At 49.3% G+C, this 18839-nt stretch overlaps 2 protein-coding genes across 2 annotated transcripts; both read left to right on the top strand.

Annotated features, from left to right (window-relative positions):
- Positions 1 to 971: 971 nt before the first annotated feature.
- LOC136991847 (olfactory receptor 5J3-like) lies at positions 972 to 1907 on the top strand. The gene has a single exon (XM_067295304.1). It carries the CDS (start codon positions 972 to 974, stop codon positions 1905 to 1907), a length of 936 nt encoding a protein of 311 aa, XP_067151405.1.
- Positions 1908 to 14833: 12926 nt separating this feature from the next.
- Positions 14834 to 15769, top strand: LOC136991846 (olfactory receptor 5J3-like). The gene has a single exon (XM_067295303.1). It carries the CDS (start codon positions 14834 to 14836, stop codon positions 15767 to 15769), a length of 936 nt encoding a protein of 311 aa, XP_067151404.1.
- The last annotated feature ends 3070 nt before the right edge of the window (positions 15770 to 18839 follow it).

Below are 18839 nucleotides of genomic sequence, written 5' to 3'. Positions count from 1 at the left end.
AACCCCTGAACTGGAAAGGAAATGATTAAGGGGAGATTTGCCTTAAGATTTACCCACCTTGGCAACCTTTGTCAAAAGGTCTTGCGTCAAAAGGTTAAAAGTGAGTGTCTAGCTGAAGGAGTTGTTTGGCGTGCACGATGGTGTGCAGGGAGGCAGCTGGCCTTGGTCACCTTTTCGACATCTACGGAACAAGCCTCAAAGCCCGAGCTTTTCATTTAAACCTCTCCCATAGTCAAGCTACCCTCAGAGGATAAGTCTTCTTAATCTAAGAGAAATAGTTCATAATAGGTCAGAAGAGCCAATCCTCTACACTGCCAGGAAAGCCAGAGGGCCACTTTGGCTCTAGCTTGTCTATAGCGTGGTAGTCCAATGAATCTCACTTCTAATGAAGGAAACAAGAGCAGAAGGAAAGACTCTGCCTAGTCTGTAAACAGATAAAGAGAGGCCAGTTTCCACCCTGAAAGCACAGCCACCTTTCCCCAGAACTTTAAGTTCCAAGATACCCTTCCGCTTTGTGATAGGACCTTGTATTACCTGGAGCCTTGAGAGGGATCTGCTTAGGCACTGTAGCTGCTGCATCAAAATACAGGAAAACATGAATAAGGGTGCATGGTCCGCAGCTGTCATCATTATATTTATGAAACATCTCATGAGCCCCCCAAAATCTGCATGTAGATACTGGATTTGTGCCTGGAAGGGAATCAGGGGTCACAGAACAGGTTGTGACACCCTGCTTTCTTTGTTGGATGCTTATGGAAAAGACTTTCTAAGAACTGCTGAGTTTTTTCTTCCAAAGAGGTTACTGTCACTGCAAGAGAATAATCAGCAGTTCTTTTACTTTTTTCCTTTTCCATTTAACCTCAAAGGCAGTGTCATCTTTTCACATTGATATTTTGAAGTGGAAATTGCATCCAGCATTGTTTTCACCCTCTTCCTTCTAGGTCTCTCTGCAGCGATTAAGGACAGTACCAATGGTGGATGAGAACTGCACCAGGGTGACCCACTTCACCCTCGCAGGACTCACAGATCACCCACACCTGAAGCCCGTCCTCTTCGCCCTCTTCCTGGGCACCTACATGCTGACCCTAGTGGGAAACCTCGGCATCATCGTGCTGGTCAGGGTCAGCCCCCAGCTCCACACCCCCATGTACTTTTTCCTCAGTAACTTGTCCTTCTTAGACATTTGCTATTCCTGCACTATCAGCCCCAAAATGCTGTTGGACCTTTCAGAAAAACACAGAGCCATTTCTTTTGCTGGCTGCCTCATGCAGTTAAACTTCTATGGTGTTTTTGCCACGTCTGAGATCTACCTTCTGGCTGCCATGGCGTATGACCGCTACGTGGCCATCTGCAGCCCCCTGCTCTACGGGGTCGTCATGTCTCCTGGACTCTGCACGTGCCTGGTTGCCGGGTCCTACCTTGCAGGGCTGCTGAATGCCATCATACACACGAGTGGCTTGCTCCAGCTCTCCTTCTGTGGCCCTCACGTCATCAATAACTTCTACTGTGATGGGCCCCCATTGCTTGTTCTCTCCTCCACTGACACATGGCTCAACGAGGTTGTGATGTTTGTGTTTGTGGGCTTCAACATGACCACCACCATCCTGCTCATCATCGCCTCCTATGCCCGCATTGCGGTGACCATCATGAGGATGAACTCTGCTGAAGGCAGGCGCAAAGCCTGTTCCACCTGTGCCTCCCATCTAGCAGCCATGACCATCTTCTACGTATCTGCTGCTTTCAATTACATGCAACCCAGTTCAATGAACTCAATGGAGAGCAAGAAAATTTCATCCATCTTTTATAGCATTATAATCCCCATGCTGAATCCCTTGATTTACAGTTTGAGGAACAAGGAGGTGAAGCATGCCACAATCAATATTATCAGGAGGAAAGTGTACTTCTGAAAGGCATTCTCATTTTATATGGTTTTCCTTAGTTTTTCTTCTTTGGAAAGAGAATGTTTCATGCATGTTTCTGAGATCTGCTGCTTCCAAAACTGTTTGAAACCTCATAGATTAGGACTGGAGAATTAATTAGCCAGCTCTCAGACTGATTGTGCCCACTGACACAGCTACATCTTTCTTGTCTGAAGAACAAGCTTCTCGTCCAGTTAGTCTGTCCCCCACACTCTCATAGATATATTGCCACTGTGCAAAACGGCAAAAAGTGAGTTTATGAGCTGGAGATGGTGATGCTGTGGATCTGCACACAAAATCACAGAAGGGTTAAGGTTGGAAGGGACCTCTGCAGCTGTCTAGTCCAAGCCCTCTGCTTAGAGCAGGATCAGCTACAGTGGGTTGCTCAGGACTGTGTGCAGTCGGGCTTTGAATAGCTGCAAGGATGCAGACTCCACAACCTCTCTGGGCACCCTGTTCCAGTGTGTGACCACCCTCACCATCAAAACCTTTTTGTTATGTTTAAATAGCATTGCCTGTATTTCATTTTGTCTTTTCACTGCGCACCACCGAGAAGAGTCTGGCTCCATCTTCCCTACCTCCCCCTGCATCAGGTATTTCTATACATTGATAAGATCCGCCTTGAGCTTTCTCTTCTCAAAGCTGAACAGTCCCAGCTCTCTCAGCCTCTCCTCACAGCAAAGATGCTCCAGTCCCTTAATCACCTTCACAGCCCTTTGCTGGACTCGTTCTAGGAGCTCCATGTCTCTCTTGTACTGGGGAGCCCAGGCCTGGACACAGCACTCCACGTGTGGCCTCACCAGGGCTGAGTGGAGGGGAAGGATCACCTGCCTCGACCTGCTGGCAACGCTCTGCCTCATGCAGCCCGGGAGGCTGGTGGCCGCCTTTGCCACAAGAGCACATTGCTGGTTCATGCTCAACTTGTTGTCCACCAGGACTCCCAGGTCCTTCTCTGCAGAGCTGCTCTCCAGCAGGTCAGCCCCCAGCGTGTCCTGGTGCATGGGGTTATTCCTCCCCAGAGGCAGGACTGTGAACTTCCCTCTGTTGAGCTTCATGAGCTTCCTCTCTGCTCCTTTCTCCAGCCTGTCAAGACCCCTCTGAATAACGACACAACCGTGTGCTGTATCAGCCACTCCTCCCACTTTTGCACCATCTGCAGATTTGCTGAGAGTGACTTTGGTCCCATCATCCAGGTCACTAATGAAGTCGTCAAACAGTATTGGCCCCAGTGTCTACCCCAGGGAACACCACTAGTGACTGGCCTCCGGCTGGACTTTGTGCTGCTCTTAATGACAGAGCTGAAAGGAAGAGACTCATTATCCTAGTGACCCAGGAAGATTTTTATTCCCCTTGACCATGCTAGTGAACACCTACACTGACCACTTCCCCAGTAATCTGCAATGATAGTGTTTCTAGTATAGCACCAGGAGGTCACAACACCGATGGGAGAGGAGAGGGCATCACATGCTGGCAGGTACGCACATGTGTGGCAACAGCAGAGAACAGTGCGTAACATAGTCAATCCAAAGGATAGAGGGGCAGTAAGAGAAGAAAATGGTGAAATGAATTCGAGGAGATTATAAGAGCAGGAAAAAATAAAAGAGAGTCCTCCAGGAACACAGGCTTTATGAGTGAAATGTCTTCTCACAGGCCCTCTTAAAGTATAGGAACGTTGAAATTCCCCTCAAAGCTTTTTCAGCTGCTTCGGACCATCTCCTTTTTCTGTTAGCCAAAACTATTTGTTTCTATTTTCCATTTTTGTCACGCAGCCTCACCATGTTTCCAGAATGCCTATGCTGAGTGAACGGGAGTTTGAATGTACAGTGTTCAATGAAGACTATTTAAAAGCTGTGATAAAATGTAAACTTCAATGAATGATGAACAAGCTTATGTTACATTTCTATATCTGAATAGTTTGAGGCTGAATCATGAAGTGTTGTGCTACCTGATTTGTTGACCACCACTACCCTCCTAGGATATTAAAGGTATAACTTCATATCCTTGGACTGACTATACTCTTCTGTATGTATAAAGAACATGTTAAATGAGTTGTTCAAATTCATATTCTGAGTCTTCCCTTAAAGTAAGTTTTCTTCTCTAGATTATACTGAGGGTCAGAGGCACTTTTTCCATTTCCTGCGCTCAGCACGGGATATGAAACCGTGGCCGAGTACAAAAAAAGGGGTTCTGAGCTGAAGTTAATGACGTTCTTTATTTCCTCCTGCGCACTGCTTTCTTTATAGGTATGCTGACTTTCACTTGCCATCTTCCTGCCCAGCACCTTCTTGTGCGTGGCTTCTTTGAGAGCCCCTTGGGGTGCAGGTCGCTGCCTTGTGCTCTGTGTTTCATGACTCTGCCCATGCCCACGCTGGTTAGCTCTGGATCACATTGCGGAGTGGTCCTGGAGCATGCGCCATACACCCCTGCTACAGAACACAGAGCTGGAAATCATGTGCTGACCTCAATCACCACCAAGGAAATCAAGGCTTTTTAAAATTGTCAAGCAGAGAAACTGAGGGGATGGTTGTTTGTCCCCCTGCAAGGCTCACACCACTTCCCTTTTCCTTCTCCGTCCCTTGGCTGTGGTGGTGCAGGCATCACTCTGGACTCAGGTGCCAACCTGGGTGTCCTGAATGCTGGCGGGCCCTCCCCATGCAGCTGCTGGGGGAACTGGTCCCCATTACCCCGGCAGAGCTTGAGGGCTCACCTGCATCCTTGCCGAGGCCGACAGAGGCATCGCTGGCAGCCCCTGCCTCGCGGACAGGTCAACATCGCCTGCCCCTGGTAGCACTGCCCGTGCACCAAGCGTGTGGCTCAGCTGGACACACGCTACCTTGCCATCTGATGGGTAGGGCCTGATGACCCAACTTGAAGGGACTACATAATCTCTGCTGACTCAGGCAGACGCTGCAATGCCATGAAGTTCTCTAAGAGAAACCAGGTGCTAATGTCCCCTTTGAGTCTGAGGTGGGAGGTTAGCGACTCCCTGAAGCCTGCCAAGATGTGGGCCTGCATGAATAGCTGAATTCACTAGGACTAGCAGCTCCTTTAAGCTCAGGCCAGGGGTTTCAGCCCTTCTCTGAGATGTATTGTAGGCGCGACTGGCTCCTCCCCTGTCTCTTGGATGGACCTCAGACCTGCACTGCAGGTAGCTTCCCTCCTAGATGGACCCTTGGAACATACATTGTGGCTGGTCTCTGGACCTGCCTGGTCTCCTTTTGCTCCTGATGGGAGGCCCTGGATGGACTCCGGACCTGCTTCTTCACTTGTGGTGCCTAGGGCTGCTGATGGGCCCTATTACTGGCCCCTGATGCTTGCTTCTAGTGTGTTGGGGGTCTCCTTCATGCTGAGTTTTCTAGCTCTCCATGCTGCAGCCCCTGTGAGGCCCCAAGCTCCTGCTGCAAGGTGCTAAGTGACTTCTGCCAACCCTTGGTGGCCAGGGGAAGCTGCCTTCTCAGCTGCTGCTGGCAAGCTGCATGGACTTGGACCTCTGGTGCAACCTCCGTACCAATGGAGTGGAGGACTGGGGAGGCATAGGCCAACGTACTGACCCGTAAGCTCCCTAACCACAGGCTTCAGGGCCGAGGTAGTTGTGACAAACCAAACAGCTTTAGAAGTGCTCGTTGCCATTAACAAAGAAGAAAGTTTCCTTCTTGATAGTCTCTCTGAGGTTGTCCCGCAGTGGCTTGTTAGGAAGAATGAGGTAAGGTGAGTGTGAGCTCTCCAAGAAGGTTTCAGGGTCATTAGGGACTTTCTTCCTAATGCCCAGAAGGGCTTGTTAAGCTGATGACTCCTGGAAGGCTGGCTGGCTGGCCCCCAGAGTGAGCTTCTTGTTTTGGGAAGCAGAACAGTGTCATTTGTGGCAGAAATAGATTTAACCTAGCCTAGCGTAGCCTAGGTGATGAGAGCTTGGAGTTCAGGCCAGCCGAGGGGCTTCCAGTGAGTCAAGCTTCAACTCTTCCCTCTGCCTGCTGGTGGACAAGGCCTCTCATTTGGTCTCCTTAAAGAATAAGACATCTCTGGTTCTCACTACACATACATTTCATATGCATTTGTTGGCATTCACTAATCAGATGTTTCATCTTTGCCTGTTTTTCCCTCCATAGAAAATCAAATAAAAACTTGAGAAGTCCTTTAGGTATTGTGGGAGCCTGGGTTGGTCAAGGAGAGGCTCGTGTCTAGCTCTGGCTGTGCTCCCCCTTTTCTGCCTTACTGTGTATGAAATAATTTTGCATTTGTCTTTGTACATAGCTGCTAAAGGCCTCATCTATCCTAGGGGCTTCGACTCTTCCGGGGGAGTCTGTGGGACATGTGGGTTTCTCCAGTACAAAGGCCAGCACATAAGTACGAAGGACAGGGTGAAAAGCACCAGCTTGTTGGTGCGTGTGTGTGAGGAGGAGCAGGGGATCACTGCGGGGATATCGCAGAAGAAGTGATTGATCACACTGGGCTTGCAGAAGCGTAGCTGGAAGCAAGGCTGCTATGTGTCACGGCATTCACGATCCCCACCGTGTAAGGGCCAGCTATCAGCCGGGCACAGATTTTGGGTACATAATGACAGCGTAGAGCAGAGGTTTGGAAATGGCCACGTAGCGGTCCTAGGCCATCGCTGCCAGGAGGTGACACTTGGTAGGCACAAAGAGGCTGAAGAACCACATGTGTGTGGCTCACTGCAGAAGTGAAATGGCTTTCTGCTGAGCAAAGAAATTGGCCAGCACCTGGGGGGTGACCACGGAGGAGCAGCAGAGGTCTACAAGGGACAGGTGACTGAGGAAGAAGTACGTGGGGGTGTGAAGTTGAGGGTCAACCCCAATTAGAAAGATCATCCCGAGATTCCCCACTAATGTGATGACGTAGCTCACCAGGAAAACCAAGAGAAGGGGAATCTGCAGTTCCAGGCAGTCTGAAAACCCCTCAAGAATGAACTCTATTGCTTCTGTGCAGTTTTCTACCATCCTTTCTTCCCAGCCTGAGTGAAGAAAGAAAAAGCCAGGAGAGGGGCTAGTGTTAGATAGCTCGGTAGCCATGCCCTGGTAGTCCTAGGAGATAATCTCATGGGGCTGGCAATCGCTTTTCTGTAGAAATGTGATGTAGGACTGGAAAGACTTCTGAATCACCTTTAGTCCTTGTGGGCAGCTCTAGCAAATCCTTCTTTTCAGGAGCTAATCCAGCTCCGTTCAGGCATTAGTTGCTTGCCACTTCCTTTCTTACTGCAGAGTTCAAATCAGCTATGCTGTGCTGGGTGGTCAAAATGTCTCCTTGTCAGATGGTGTCCAGAACCGCTAAATGATGTTTAGAAAAAGGTCATATATTGGGGAGAGAGGTGCCCGCCTGCCCGGGGAGAGGCTCTGGAGGAAGGAAGGGGGGCTGCTGGCTCTGGGAGGGACTGAGCATGCTTTTGGGGAGACGGCTGGCTCAGGGGGAGCTGACTGGGGGGTGGCAGGGAAGCAGACCTGAAGCTCCAGGGAAAGAGGAAGCCTTTCCAAGGTCTCTGGAGAGCCTGAGGGATCTGTGGACTGTGTGAAATCTACCTGGAGTGGAGACACAGGCTGGTAGAAGGCGTTTGCCCTGCAAGACTGCTGTGATGGGCACTAAAGGTGTGTTCAAGCCCTCCCTCACCCAGCGCGGCTCGACTCCCCCAGCCACCTAGTTTGCTTGTTCCACATCGGTATCTTTGCACTCCTACAGAGAAAAGCTTTCAGGACTGGAGCCTTTGGTGTCCATCACTGTGCTCTTTCCAGGCGAGAGCGGGGAAGATGGCAGTCCCAACTCAAGGCTCGCGGTTATTCATGTTGTTCCTTGTGAGTTCGCAATCGGTCTCAACTTACAGTTTAGAAAATCTGTGCTAGTGGAGACCTTGAGAGATCACCCAAGCCATCCCCTGACCTAGGACCAGTGCAGCCTGGCAGATGCTCTCCTGCGGCTTGAGGGCTCAGCCAGCTGCCCCAGCAACATCGCTGCACAGTCACAGGCTGATCACCAGTTGGGAGCTTCCCTGTTACAGGCGATGAAGCCCTCCTTGCCATTTGGAATAAGAAATCAAGAGTAGGAGTAGAATTTCTGCCTTCTCTTCCTTTGAGTGGGCAGCTTCAGTGTTGCCTTACCCTGCCTGTTGCGCAGGGTGAGGCACCCCACCAAACACATGCTGGGCCAAGCAGCTGCAGAGCTACCCTGATCTTCAGCTTTTCACTGGCGCAATTTCTCATGGAAACCCAAAGTCCTTTTGGTCTGCTTGCCCCACTGTCCTCTGACCACGAGGAACCTCTTTTGTCCCAAATCCTCTCCCTGGGAGAAGAGAGTTATCCTGGCACTATGCATTGCTTTAAAAAAAACAAAAACAAAAAGGTTCCTGTGTGTTTTGAAAGGATGGTCCTTTCAGTTAAGCTTACTGTGCTCGGGGACATGATTATCGCCTTGTTTTCACTTCTGTGTGATAGAGGAGCACATTGCTGGGGAATGGTGGACTCTGTGATGCTGGACCAATACCTCTGCTTTGCAAGTGTCCCAGCGACCTCAGTTTTGATTGCAAGGTCTGTTCTGCCTTAGGTTATCCTCAGGGTGGTGGGAAGAATGCTAGAGACTTGGTTTCTTTCCATCTGTACACATATACATTTGGCTCTGTTTATATGTATATATGTGTGTGTGTGTGTGTGGAATACAGAAGAAAGACTGAAAAGTGCATTTCTATTGGACGCAGCATGAAGTTTATTTATTTGCAATTTACTTAAGCCATTTAAAATAAAGATCAATCTTTAAATGAAAGGTGCCTTTTCATAATGCAGATGAAAAGGTCCAAGTGTATGTGCCAAGATGGTATACTTCCACGTCCGACAAAAAACATTGCTTTCTGAACTGGTCAAAATGTTCCTGTTTAATGCCTTCTCTATCCCTCCTGGGATGGCATTCATTGTGCATTTTAGTGCCCTGAGGGCAGCAAGGGGGCATAATAGCCCTGAGGAGCCTCACCTGGAGCCCCACTCACACCACCCTGCCCATGGCCCAGGAGCCCTGTTTAAGCTCAGCCCAGGGCCTTCAGCCTCTTCCTGAGCTATGCTGTAGGTGTGCTTGTCTCCAGCCTGGTCTCTGCCTCCTGGGTGGACCTCAGACCTGCACCATAGGTCGCCTCTGGATGGGCCCCAGACCTGGCTCCTTGCTTGCCGTGCCTGGGGCTGTCAAGGGAGCCTGTTGCCAGCCCCAGGCTCTGCCTGCTGGCTCTGTGCCTGTGGGTCTGTGTCCCCATGGGGAGGGTCCTGCCTGTGCTGAGGTCCCAGCTGGCCCTCGCTGCTCCCCAAAGCTTTGTCTTGTTGATATGCTTGTGGGCAGGGTGGCTGTGCAGAGGGACCTGGGCAGGCTGGGGGAATGGGCCACCGGGAACCTCATGAACTTCAGCAGGGACAAATGATAAGTGCTGTGCCTGTGACAGACTGGTGTGTGCTGGGGAGCATCTCTGCTGGGAGACCTGCAGTCCTGGCAGGCAAGTCTGAGCCAGCAGTGTGCCCTGGCAGCGAGTGGAGCCTAGAGCATCCTGGGCCACGTGCACAGGAGCACAGCCAGGATGTGGAGGGCTGTGCTTATCCCCCTTTACTTGGCACTTCTTAGGCCATGTTTGGGTACCCCCTCCAGGTTTGGCCTCCCACAGCAAGAACGGTGTCAACAAACCTGAGCAAGTCTAGCAGGGACCACCAAGACAGTCGGGGTCTGAGACACCCCACTTGTGAGAAGAAGCTGAGGGAAAAGTACTTACACTAGCCTGGAGACCAGAAGGCCTTGGGAGGACCTAAGAGCAGCCTCACAGTGCCTACATGCAGGTTATCAAGAAGCCAAAGCCAGACTCTGCTGAGGCACACAGCAGAGAGATGAGGGACAGTGGTCATAAACCGAAATGGGGAGGTTTGACTGGATAGAAGACCGTTTTTCCCCCCAAGAGGACAGTCGGGCACTGGAAGAGGGTCCAGCAAGGCTGTGCAGCCTCCATCCTTGGAGATTTTTCAAGCCTTGACTGGAGAAGGCCCTGCGCAATGTGATATGAATTCAGTGTTGAACCTGCATTAAGGAGGAGGTTGGACTAGAGGCCTCCTGAGGTCCCTTCCCACCCGAGTCCGTGATTAGTCTGATTCAGTGATCACCTACGAAGGGGCTGAAGAGCCAGGACCTTTGTGCAGGCTCCATGGATAGTGTGTGATGTGGAGACAGTAATGCTAAACTAGGCAACATGTTGAATGAGACATCCTGGGTTTTTCCAAGCATCCTTAAAATACCACCACTGCTCTCTAGTGGCATGAGTGCAGCAGAGCAGCTCCTGAACATGTCTTAATGGTGGCACATGGCATGTTTTAGGTTGGACACCTTTTCTTGTGAGCAGAGGGAACCTCAGGTAAACTAGCCCAGAGGTAGGTGTTACCTCCAGAGTTGGAGGTAAATCCCAGAAAGAAAGACTTAGTAATAAGAAATGTAAACTCACTGAGTGTGAACTCAGAGACTTGGTAAAAGAGTGTCCTGGTTGGGATTCACCTGCCTAACTGCAGGTGTTGAAAAGTTGTTTCTGTAGGTCTGGCTTTGTTGTCCAGGTGTCCTTAATCCTGTACAGTGAGAAACAGGTGCTTCTGATGAGTGATATGTCCTGCAGAGGTGTCCAAAGCTAGCCTGAGTCCTTGAAAAGACTAAGTAAAGAAGCTGATATGGCACCCCACCCGAGGAAAAACCCTCCACACAATCGTATGAGAAAGGGCAATATGAAACTGCAAGTTGTCTTCAAACTGGAGAAGGGAGAATGGTAGCAGATTGATTTCTGTATTTTGCTATGCTTTTTCTTTAACAGGTGCACGTTCAATTCAAGGAAAAATATTACACAAATAAAAGTAAATTTAATGTGACTGGCCATGACAGAGACGAACAGATTTCCTTCAATTGAGCCAGCAGTAAGAAGTTACTTGGATGTGTTTCTCCAGAAACACAGGAAGAAGTTGTTCTTCTGATTTACATCCTTCCACAGAAATGCATTGTCTCATGTCTAGTTCTTCCCTGCAAAGTTAAGTGCATCAGTATAATGACTTATCCTCTGCAGGCATTATTTCTGATATGTTTGGGGGATTTGCCAAAACATTAGCTGCAGAGAGAAATCTCTGCATGATGCAAGCCCAGGTCCTCAGGGGAAGCTCGCTCTGTTTACCAGGTGCCCTGGAGAACCTCTGATAACTTATCCCATGAGTATGGGATGAGTGGGACATCATTCTGTTTTCACAGAGACCGACAGAGCCTATATTTGGACTTCCGCTCAGTCCTCACTGAGTGGGGGTCTGCCAATAGCTCGGGGAGACCACTGAACGGAGCAAACGTGAGTGAATTTCCGAGACAAAGAGATGCTGGATGGCGACGTGTTGACTGTCCTCATATGTCTCTGAGAAGAATTGGATAACTTTGTGCCTGGAGAAAATCCTCCGTCAGCACCTGGCTGATGATCCTACCTGCCTGTAGTTTCACTGGGACGGAGGAGAACTGTGAAGAACTGCAGGAGCGCCAATGTAAGGTAGGAAAATTTTTTTTGTCAGCTTGTCTTGCCTGTGGCACACTTTCAAAACGAACGCTGGCCAATACCTCACCATTATTATTCACTTTTGAAAGTTTGTCTGAATCATTACAGTTTGTCTGTATCCAAGTAAGAGGCACGACAGTTGGAGATTTCAGGTTTGGCTGAAAACTGTGGAAGACTAATGTATGTTAACAGGATGAGGTCCTGCGGGTGGGGCGATTTTGGATCATAATTGTTGGAAATGCCTGTTCAGGTGTCAATGCCTGTCTCTGAACACCATTCCCTTAATCATGGGGATCTCAAAAACAGAGTATGTACTGACAAAAGGCATAGTATGCAAACATACTCCTCAGGTGTACTTCACTGCATCCCACCAGGAGCTGCAGGAGAAGAGATGCACAAATGAATGAGAGAACAAGCACGCCTACTGTAATGTGCAAGATGGGATTTGGGGGACTGATGAGACAGGATACCCCAAACCTCACAGGTCCCCCTTGCCTCACCCAAACACACAACCATCCCTGGGTTGGTTACACTTAGTTTTGACCATGGGATGACACGTCTGTAGAAGAGCATCTTCCCCACCAGTCCTACGCGGAGTCCAGGGGACAAAGCACCGGGAAGCAGAGAGCACACCGACATCCAGGGCACACTTGGACACAGCTCTGCTAGGTCCTGGTGGTGTTTCAAGAGTGTGTCCCAGGCTGTTGTCAGGTCCAAGCTCACCTCTCATCTGTATTGTTCCTGCATTATGGAAACAAGTCCAGATGGGCTTGGGAGGAACGCCAGAGGAACTTGCTAGAAAGAAAGTTTGAGCCCGTACTCCCCACTTGCTTGGGCAGGTAGCTGTGTCAGGCAAGGAATGAGCACATCTGCCCAGGAAGAGCTTCTGCCTTGGCCTCCTCAGGATGTTGCTGACACCCAGGGGAAAGTTGGCTGGGCTCCAGAGCCCCGGGATGCATGGTGAAACGGGGCTTTGCCGGCAGCTCTGCTGCAGGTAGCTGGCCATGACCAGCGCTCCTGTAGGCAGTGCAGACAATCCTGGACCCCAGCAGGAAGGTGCAAAAGAGAATGTAGCTTTCTGTCACTCATGACTGCTCCATCCTCCTGTTTCCTCCCCCCCACAAATTAAGTTGTCCTTATCTTTTTCAGGACCTTCACTTGAGGCTCACGTGGTATAACTTCTGGAGTACTGTGTCCATTTCTGGGCTCCTTAGTAGAAGAGAGACATGGAAGTATCAGAGAGAGTCCAGCAAAGGGCTATGAAGATCATTAGGGGGGGACTGGAGCTTCTCTCTTAAGAGAAAAGGCTGCGAGAGCTGGGCCTGCTCAGCCTGGAGAAGAGAAGACTGAGAGGGGATCTTATCAAGGTATACAGATATCTTAAGGGAGGGTGTCAAGACGATGGGCCAGACTGTTTTCAGCGGTGCCCAGCGACAGGACAAGAGGCAACAGGCACAAACTGAAACACAGGAAGTTCCATCTGACCGTGAGAAAAAACTTCTTCACTGTGAGGGTGACAGAGCACTGGAACAGGTTGCCCAGAGAGGTTGTGGAGTCTCCTTCTCTGGAGATATTCAAAAGCCGCCTGGACGCGATCCTGTGCAACATGACCTAGGTGACCCTGCTTGAAAAGGGGCGTTGGACTAGATGATCTCCAAAGGTCCCCTCAAAGCTCCACCAGTCTGTGATTCTGTGATGAAGGCCACCCGTTCTCACTAGGTATTCTTCAGCAGCACTCTTGTTTCAATGGTTATATGCACTCAGTGATATCCTAGATCACTCCTTCTTTGCCCTATGTGCAGATCTCTGTCCTGTGAGGAATCTTCACTGACTCTTGGGCATCCAACCTTTGTAAGTTTAGCTCTACACAGGTCTCTGCTTTCCCTTTAAAAGCAGGAAGTGAGCAGCTACAGGTGATGATTTACCCCAAATGGCTAAGACCTTTCTTTGGAGGGGATGAATTGCCCTGCAGAAGTGCCTGACTCCAATTTATTTTAGCAAGCACTTCCTCAGGTAAGGGGAGAGCTTTGCAATGAAGAGGTTAGTGGAAGTGTAAGGCAAGCATTGTATCATGCCCTGCATTGGAGGAACATGTAGGCATTCTGTTACCCATTGGAAAATCCTTTCTAAAGCCTGTGAAAATGACAGCTTAAGGCATGCCTTAGTATTCTGAAAGGGCATTTGAAGGGTACTACTACTACTACTACTACTACTACTACTAGAGAAGTAGTATACCCTTCTGTAATTAAGCTGAGAGTAGTCTCGCTTGACTGAGCATAGAAGTTTCTACTTAGATATGTTTCATCACATCTATATTATTTAATAACAGTTGGTTCTGGACTTCTAACGTAACAACAGATATTTTAGATGTCTGCTTGAGCACTTTCACATCAGCTGTGCAAAAGAGACCAAACCCCTGAACTGGAAAGGAAATGATTAAGGGGAGATTTGCCTTAAGATTTACCCACCTTGGCAACCTTTGTCAAAAGGTCTTGCGTCAAAAGGTTAAAAGTGAGTGTCTAGCTGAAGGAGTTGTTTGGCGTGCACGATGGTGTGCAGGGAGGCAGCTGGCCTTGGTCACCTTTTCGACATCTACGGAACAAGCCTCAAAGCCCGAGCTTTTCATTTAAACCTCTCCCATAGTCAAGCTACCCTCAGAGGATAAGTCTTCTTAATCTAAGAGAAATAGTTCATAATAGGTCAGAAGAGCCAATCCTCTACACTGCCAGGAAAGCCAGAGGGCCACTTTGGCTCTAGCTTGTCTATAGCGTGGTAGTCCAATGAATCTCACTTCTAATGAAGGAAACAAGAGCAGAAGGAAAGACTCTGCCTAGTCTGTAAACAGATAAAGAGAGGCCAGTTTCCACCCTGAAAGCACAGCCACCTTTCCCCAGAACTTTAAGTTCCAAGATACCCTTCCGCTTTGTGATAGGACCTTGTATTACCTGGAGCCTTGAGAGGGATCTGCTTAGGCACTGTAGCTGCTGCATCAAAATACAGGAAAACATGAATAAGGGTGCATGGTCCGCAGCTGTCATCATTATATTTATGAAACATCTCATGAGCCCCCCAAAATCTGCATGTAGATACTGGATTTGTGCCTGGAAGGGAATCAGGGGTCACAGAACAGGTTGTGACACCCTGCTTTCTTTGTTGGATGCTTATGGAAAAGACTTTCTAAGAACTGCTGAGTTTTTTCTTCCAAAGAGGTTACTGTCACTGCAAGAGAATAATCAGCAGTTCTTTTACTTTTTTCCTTTTCCATTTAACCTCAAAGGCAGTGTCATCTTTTCACATTGATATTTTGAAGTGGAAATTGCATCCAGCATTGTTTTCACCCTCTTCCTTCTAGGTCTCTCTGCAGCGATTAAGGACAGTACCAATGGTGGATGAGAACTGCACCAGGGTGACCCACTTCACCCTCGCAGGACTCACAGATCACCCACACCTGAAGCCCGTCCTCTTCGCCCTCTTCCTGGGCACCTACATGCTGACCCTAGTGGGAAACCTCGGCATCATCGTGCTGGTCAGGGTCAGCCCCCAGCTCCACACCCCCATGTACTTTTTCCTCAGTAACTTGTCCTTCTTAGACATTTGCTATTCCTGCACTATCAGCCCCAAAATGCTGTTGGACCTTTCAGAAAAACACAGAGCCATTTCTTTTGCTGGCTGCCTCATGCAGTTAAACTTCTATGGTGTTTTTGCCACGTCTGAGATCTACCTTCTGGCTGCCATGGCGTATGACCGCTACGTGGCCATCTGCAGCCCCCTGCTCTACGGGGTCGTCATGTCTCCTGGACTCTGCACGTGCCTGGTTGCCGGGTCCTACCTTGCAGGGCTGCTGAATGCCATCATACACACGAGTGGCTTGCTCCAGCTCTCCTTCTGTGGCCCTCACGTCATCAATAACTTCTACTGTGATGGGCCCCCATTGCTTGTTCTCTCCTCCACTGACACATGGCTCAACGAGGTTGTGATGTTTGTGTTTGTGGGCTTCAACATGACCACCACCATCCTGCTCATCATCGCCTCCTATGCCCGCATTGCGGTGACCATCATGAGGATGAACTCTGCTGAAGGCAGGCGCAAAGCCTGTTCCACCTGTGCCTCCCACCTAGCAGCCATCACCATCTTCTACGTATCTGCTGCTTTCAATTACATGCAACCCAGTTCAATGAACTCAATGGAGAGCAAGAAAATTTCATCCATCTTTTATAGCATTATAATCCCCATGCTGAATCCCTTGATTTACAGTTTGAGGAACAAGGAGGTGAAGCATGCCACAATCAATATTATCAGGAGGAAAGTGTACTTCTGAAAGGCATTCTCATTTTATATGGTTTTCCTTAGTTTTTCTTCTTTGGAAAGAGAATGTTTCATGCATGTTTCTGAGATCTGCTGCTTCCAAAACTGTTTGAAACCTCATAGATTAGGACTGGAGAATTAATTAGCCAGCTCTCAGACTGATTGTGCCCACTGACACAGCTACATCTTTCTTGTCTGAAGAACAAGCTTCTCGTCCAGTTAGTCTGTCCCCCACACTCTCATAGATATATTGCCACTGTGCAAAACGGCAAAAAGTGAGTTTATGAGCTGGAGATGGTGATGCTGTGGATCTGCACACAAAATCACAGAAGGGTTAAGGTTGGAAGGGACCTCTGCAGCTGTCTAGTCCAAGCCCTCTGCTTAGAGCAGGATCAGCTACAGTGGGTTGCTCAGGACTGTGTGCAGTCGGGCTTTGAATAGCTGCAAGGATGCAGACTCCACAACCTCTCTGGGCACCCTGTTCCAGTGTGTGACCACCCTCACCATCAAAACCTTTTTGTTATGTTTAAATAGCATTGCCTGTATTTCATTTTGTCTTTTCACTGCGCACCACCGAGAAGAGTCTGGCTCCATCTTCCCTACCTCCCCCTGCATCAGGTATTTCTATACATTGATAAGATCCGCCTTGAGCTTTCTCTTCTCAAAGCTGAACAGTCCCAGCTCTCTCAGCCTCTCCTCACAGCAAAGATGCTCCAGTCCCTTAATCACCTTCACAGCCCTTTGCTGGACTCGTTCTAGGAGCTCCATGTCTCTCTTGTACTGGGGAGCCCAGGCCTGGACACAGCACTCCACGTGTGGCCTCACCAGGGCTGAGTGGAGGGGAAGGATCACCTGCCTCGACCTGCTGGCAACGCTCTGCCTCATGCAGCCCGGGAGGCTGGTGGCCGCCTTTGCCACAAGAGCACATTGCTGGTTCATGCTCAACTTGTTGTCCACCAGGACTCCCAGGTCCTTCTCTGCAGAGCTGCTCTCCAGCAGGTCAGCCCCCAGCGTGTCCTGGTGCATGGGGTTATTCCTCCCCAGAGGCAGGACTGTGAACTTCCCTCTGTTGAGCTTCATGAGCTTCCTCTCTGCTCCTTTCTCCAGCCTGTCAAGACCCCTCTGAATAACGACACAACCGTGTGCTGTATCAGCCACTCCTCCCACTTTTGCACCATCTGCAGATTTGCTGAGAGTGACTTTGGTCCCATCATCCAGGTCACTAATGAAGTCGTCAAACAGTATTGGCCCCAGTGTCTACCCCAGGGAACACCACTAGTGACTGGCCTCCGGCTGGACTTTGTGCTGCTCTTAATGACAGAGCTGAAAGGAAGAGACTCATTATCCTAGTGACCCAGGAAGATTTTTATTCCCCTTGACCATGCTAGTGAACACCTACACTGACCACTTCCCCAGTAATCTGCAATGATAGTGTTTCTAGTATAGCACCAGGAGGTCACAACACCGATGGGAGAGGAGAGGGCATCACATGCTGGCAGGTACGCACATGTGTGGCAACAGCAGAGAACAGTGCGTAACATAGTCAATCCAAAGGATAGAGGGGCAGTAAGAGAAGAAAATGGTGAAATGAATTCGAGGAGATTATAAGAGCAGGAAAAAATAAAAGAGAGTCCTCCAGGAACACAGGCTTTATGAGTGAAATGTCTTCTCACAGGCCCTCTTAAAGTATAGGAACGTTGAAATTCCCCTCAAAGCTTTTTCAGCTGCTTCGGACCATCTCCTTTTTCTGTTAGCCAAAACTATTTGTTTCTATTTTCCATTTTTGTCACGCAGCCTCACCATGTTTCCAGAATGCCTATGCTGAGTGAACGGGAGTTTGAATGTACAGTGTTCAATGAAGACTATTTAAAAGCTGTGATAAAATGTAAACTTCAATGAATGATGAACAAGCTTATGTTACATTTCTATATCTGAATAGTTTGAGGCTGAATCATGAAGTGTTGTGCTACCTGATTTGTTGACCACCACTACCCTCCTAGGATATTAAAGGTATAACTTCATATCCTTGGACTGACTATACTCTTCTGTATGTATAAAGAACATGTTAAATGAGTTGTTCAAATTCATATTCTGAGTCTTCCCTTAAAGTAAGTTTTCTTCTCTAGATTATACTGAGGGTCAGAGGCACTTTTTCCATTTCCTGCGCTCAGCACGGGATATGAAACCGTGGCCGAGTACAAAAAAAGGGGTTCTGAGCTGAAGTTAATGACGTTCTTTATTTCCTCCTGCGCACTGCTTTCTTTATAGGTATGCTGACTTTCACTTGCCATCTTCCTGCCCAGCACCTTCTTGTGCGTGGCTTCTTTGAGAGCCCCTTGGGGTGCAGGTCGCTGCCTTGTGCTCTGTGTTTCATGACTCTGCCCATGCCCACGCTGGTTAGCTCTGGATCACATTGCGGAGTGGTCCTGGAGCATGCGCCATACACCCCTGCTACAGAACACAGAGCTGGAAATCATGTGCTGACCTCAATCACCACCAAGGAAATCAAGGCTTTTTAAAATTGTCAAGCAGAGAAACTGAGGGGATGGTTGTTTGTCCCCCTGCAAGGCTCACACCACTTCCCTTTTCCTTCTCCGTCCCTTGGCTGTGGTGGTGCAGGCATCACTCTGGACTCAGGTGCCAACCTGGGTGTCCTGAATGCTGGCGGGCCCTCCCCATGCAGCTGCTGGGGGAACTGGTCCCCATTACCCCGGCAGAGCTTGAGGGCTCACCTGCATCCTTGCCGAGGCCGACAGAGGCATCGCTGGCAGCCCCTGCCTCACGGACAGGGGAATGTCACCTGCCCCAGGCAGCGCTGCCCGTGCACCAAGCGTGTGCCTCAGCTGGACACGTGCTACCTTGACATCTGGGTAGGGCCTTATGACCCAACTTGAAGGGACTACGTAATCTCTGCTGACTCAGGCAGACGCTGCAATGCCATGAAGTTCTCTAAGAGAAACCATGTGCTAATGTCCCCTTTGAGTCTGAGGTGGGAGGTTAGTGACTCCCTGAAGCCTGCCAAGATGTGGGCCTGCATGAATAGCTGAATTCACTTGGACTAGTAGTGCTTTCGCATCATTCAG

This window comes from Apteryx mantelli, chromosome 4 (assembly GCF_036417845.1).
Source record: "Apteryx mantelli isolate bAptMan1 chromosome 4, bAptMan1.hap1, whole genome shotgun sequence".
Taxonomy (NCBI): Eukaryota; Metazoa; Chordata; class Aves; order Apterygiformes; family Apterygidae; genus Apteryx; species Apteryx mantelli.
This window is presented reverse-complemented; position numbering and strand designations above follow the sequence as displayed.

Coding starts and splice junctions, on each gene's coding strand:
- LOC136991847 (XM_067295304.1), top strand. CDS start 972: ATGGTGGATGAGAACTGCACCAGGGTGACCCACTTCACCCTCGCAGGA.
- LOC136991846 (XM_067295303.1), top strand. CDS start 14,834: ATGGTGGATGAGAACTGCACCAGGGTGACCCACTTCACCCTCGCAGGA.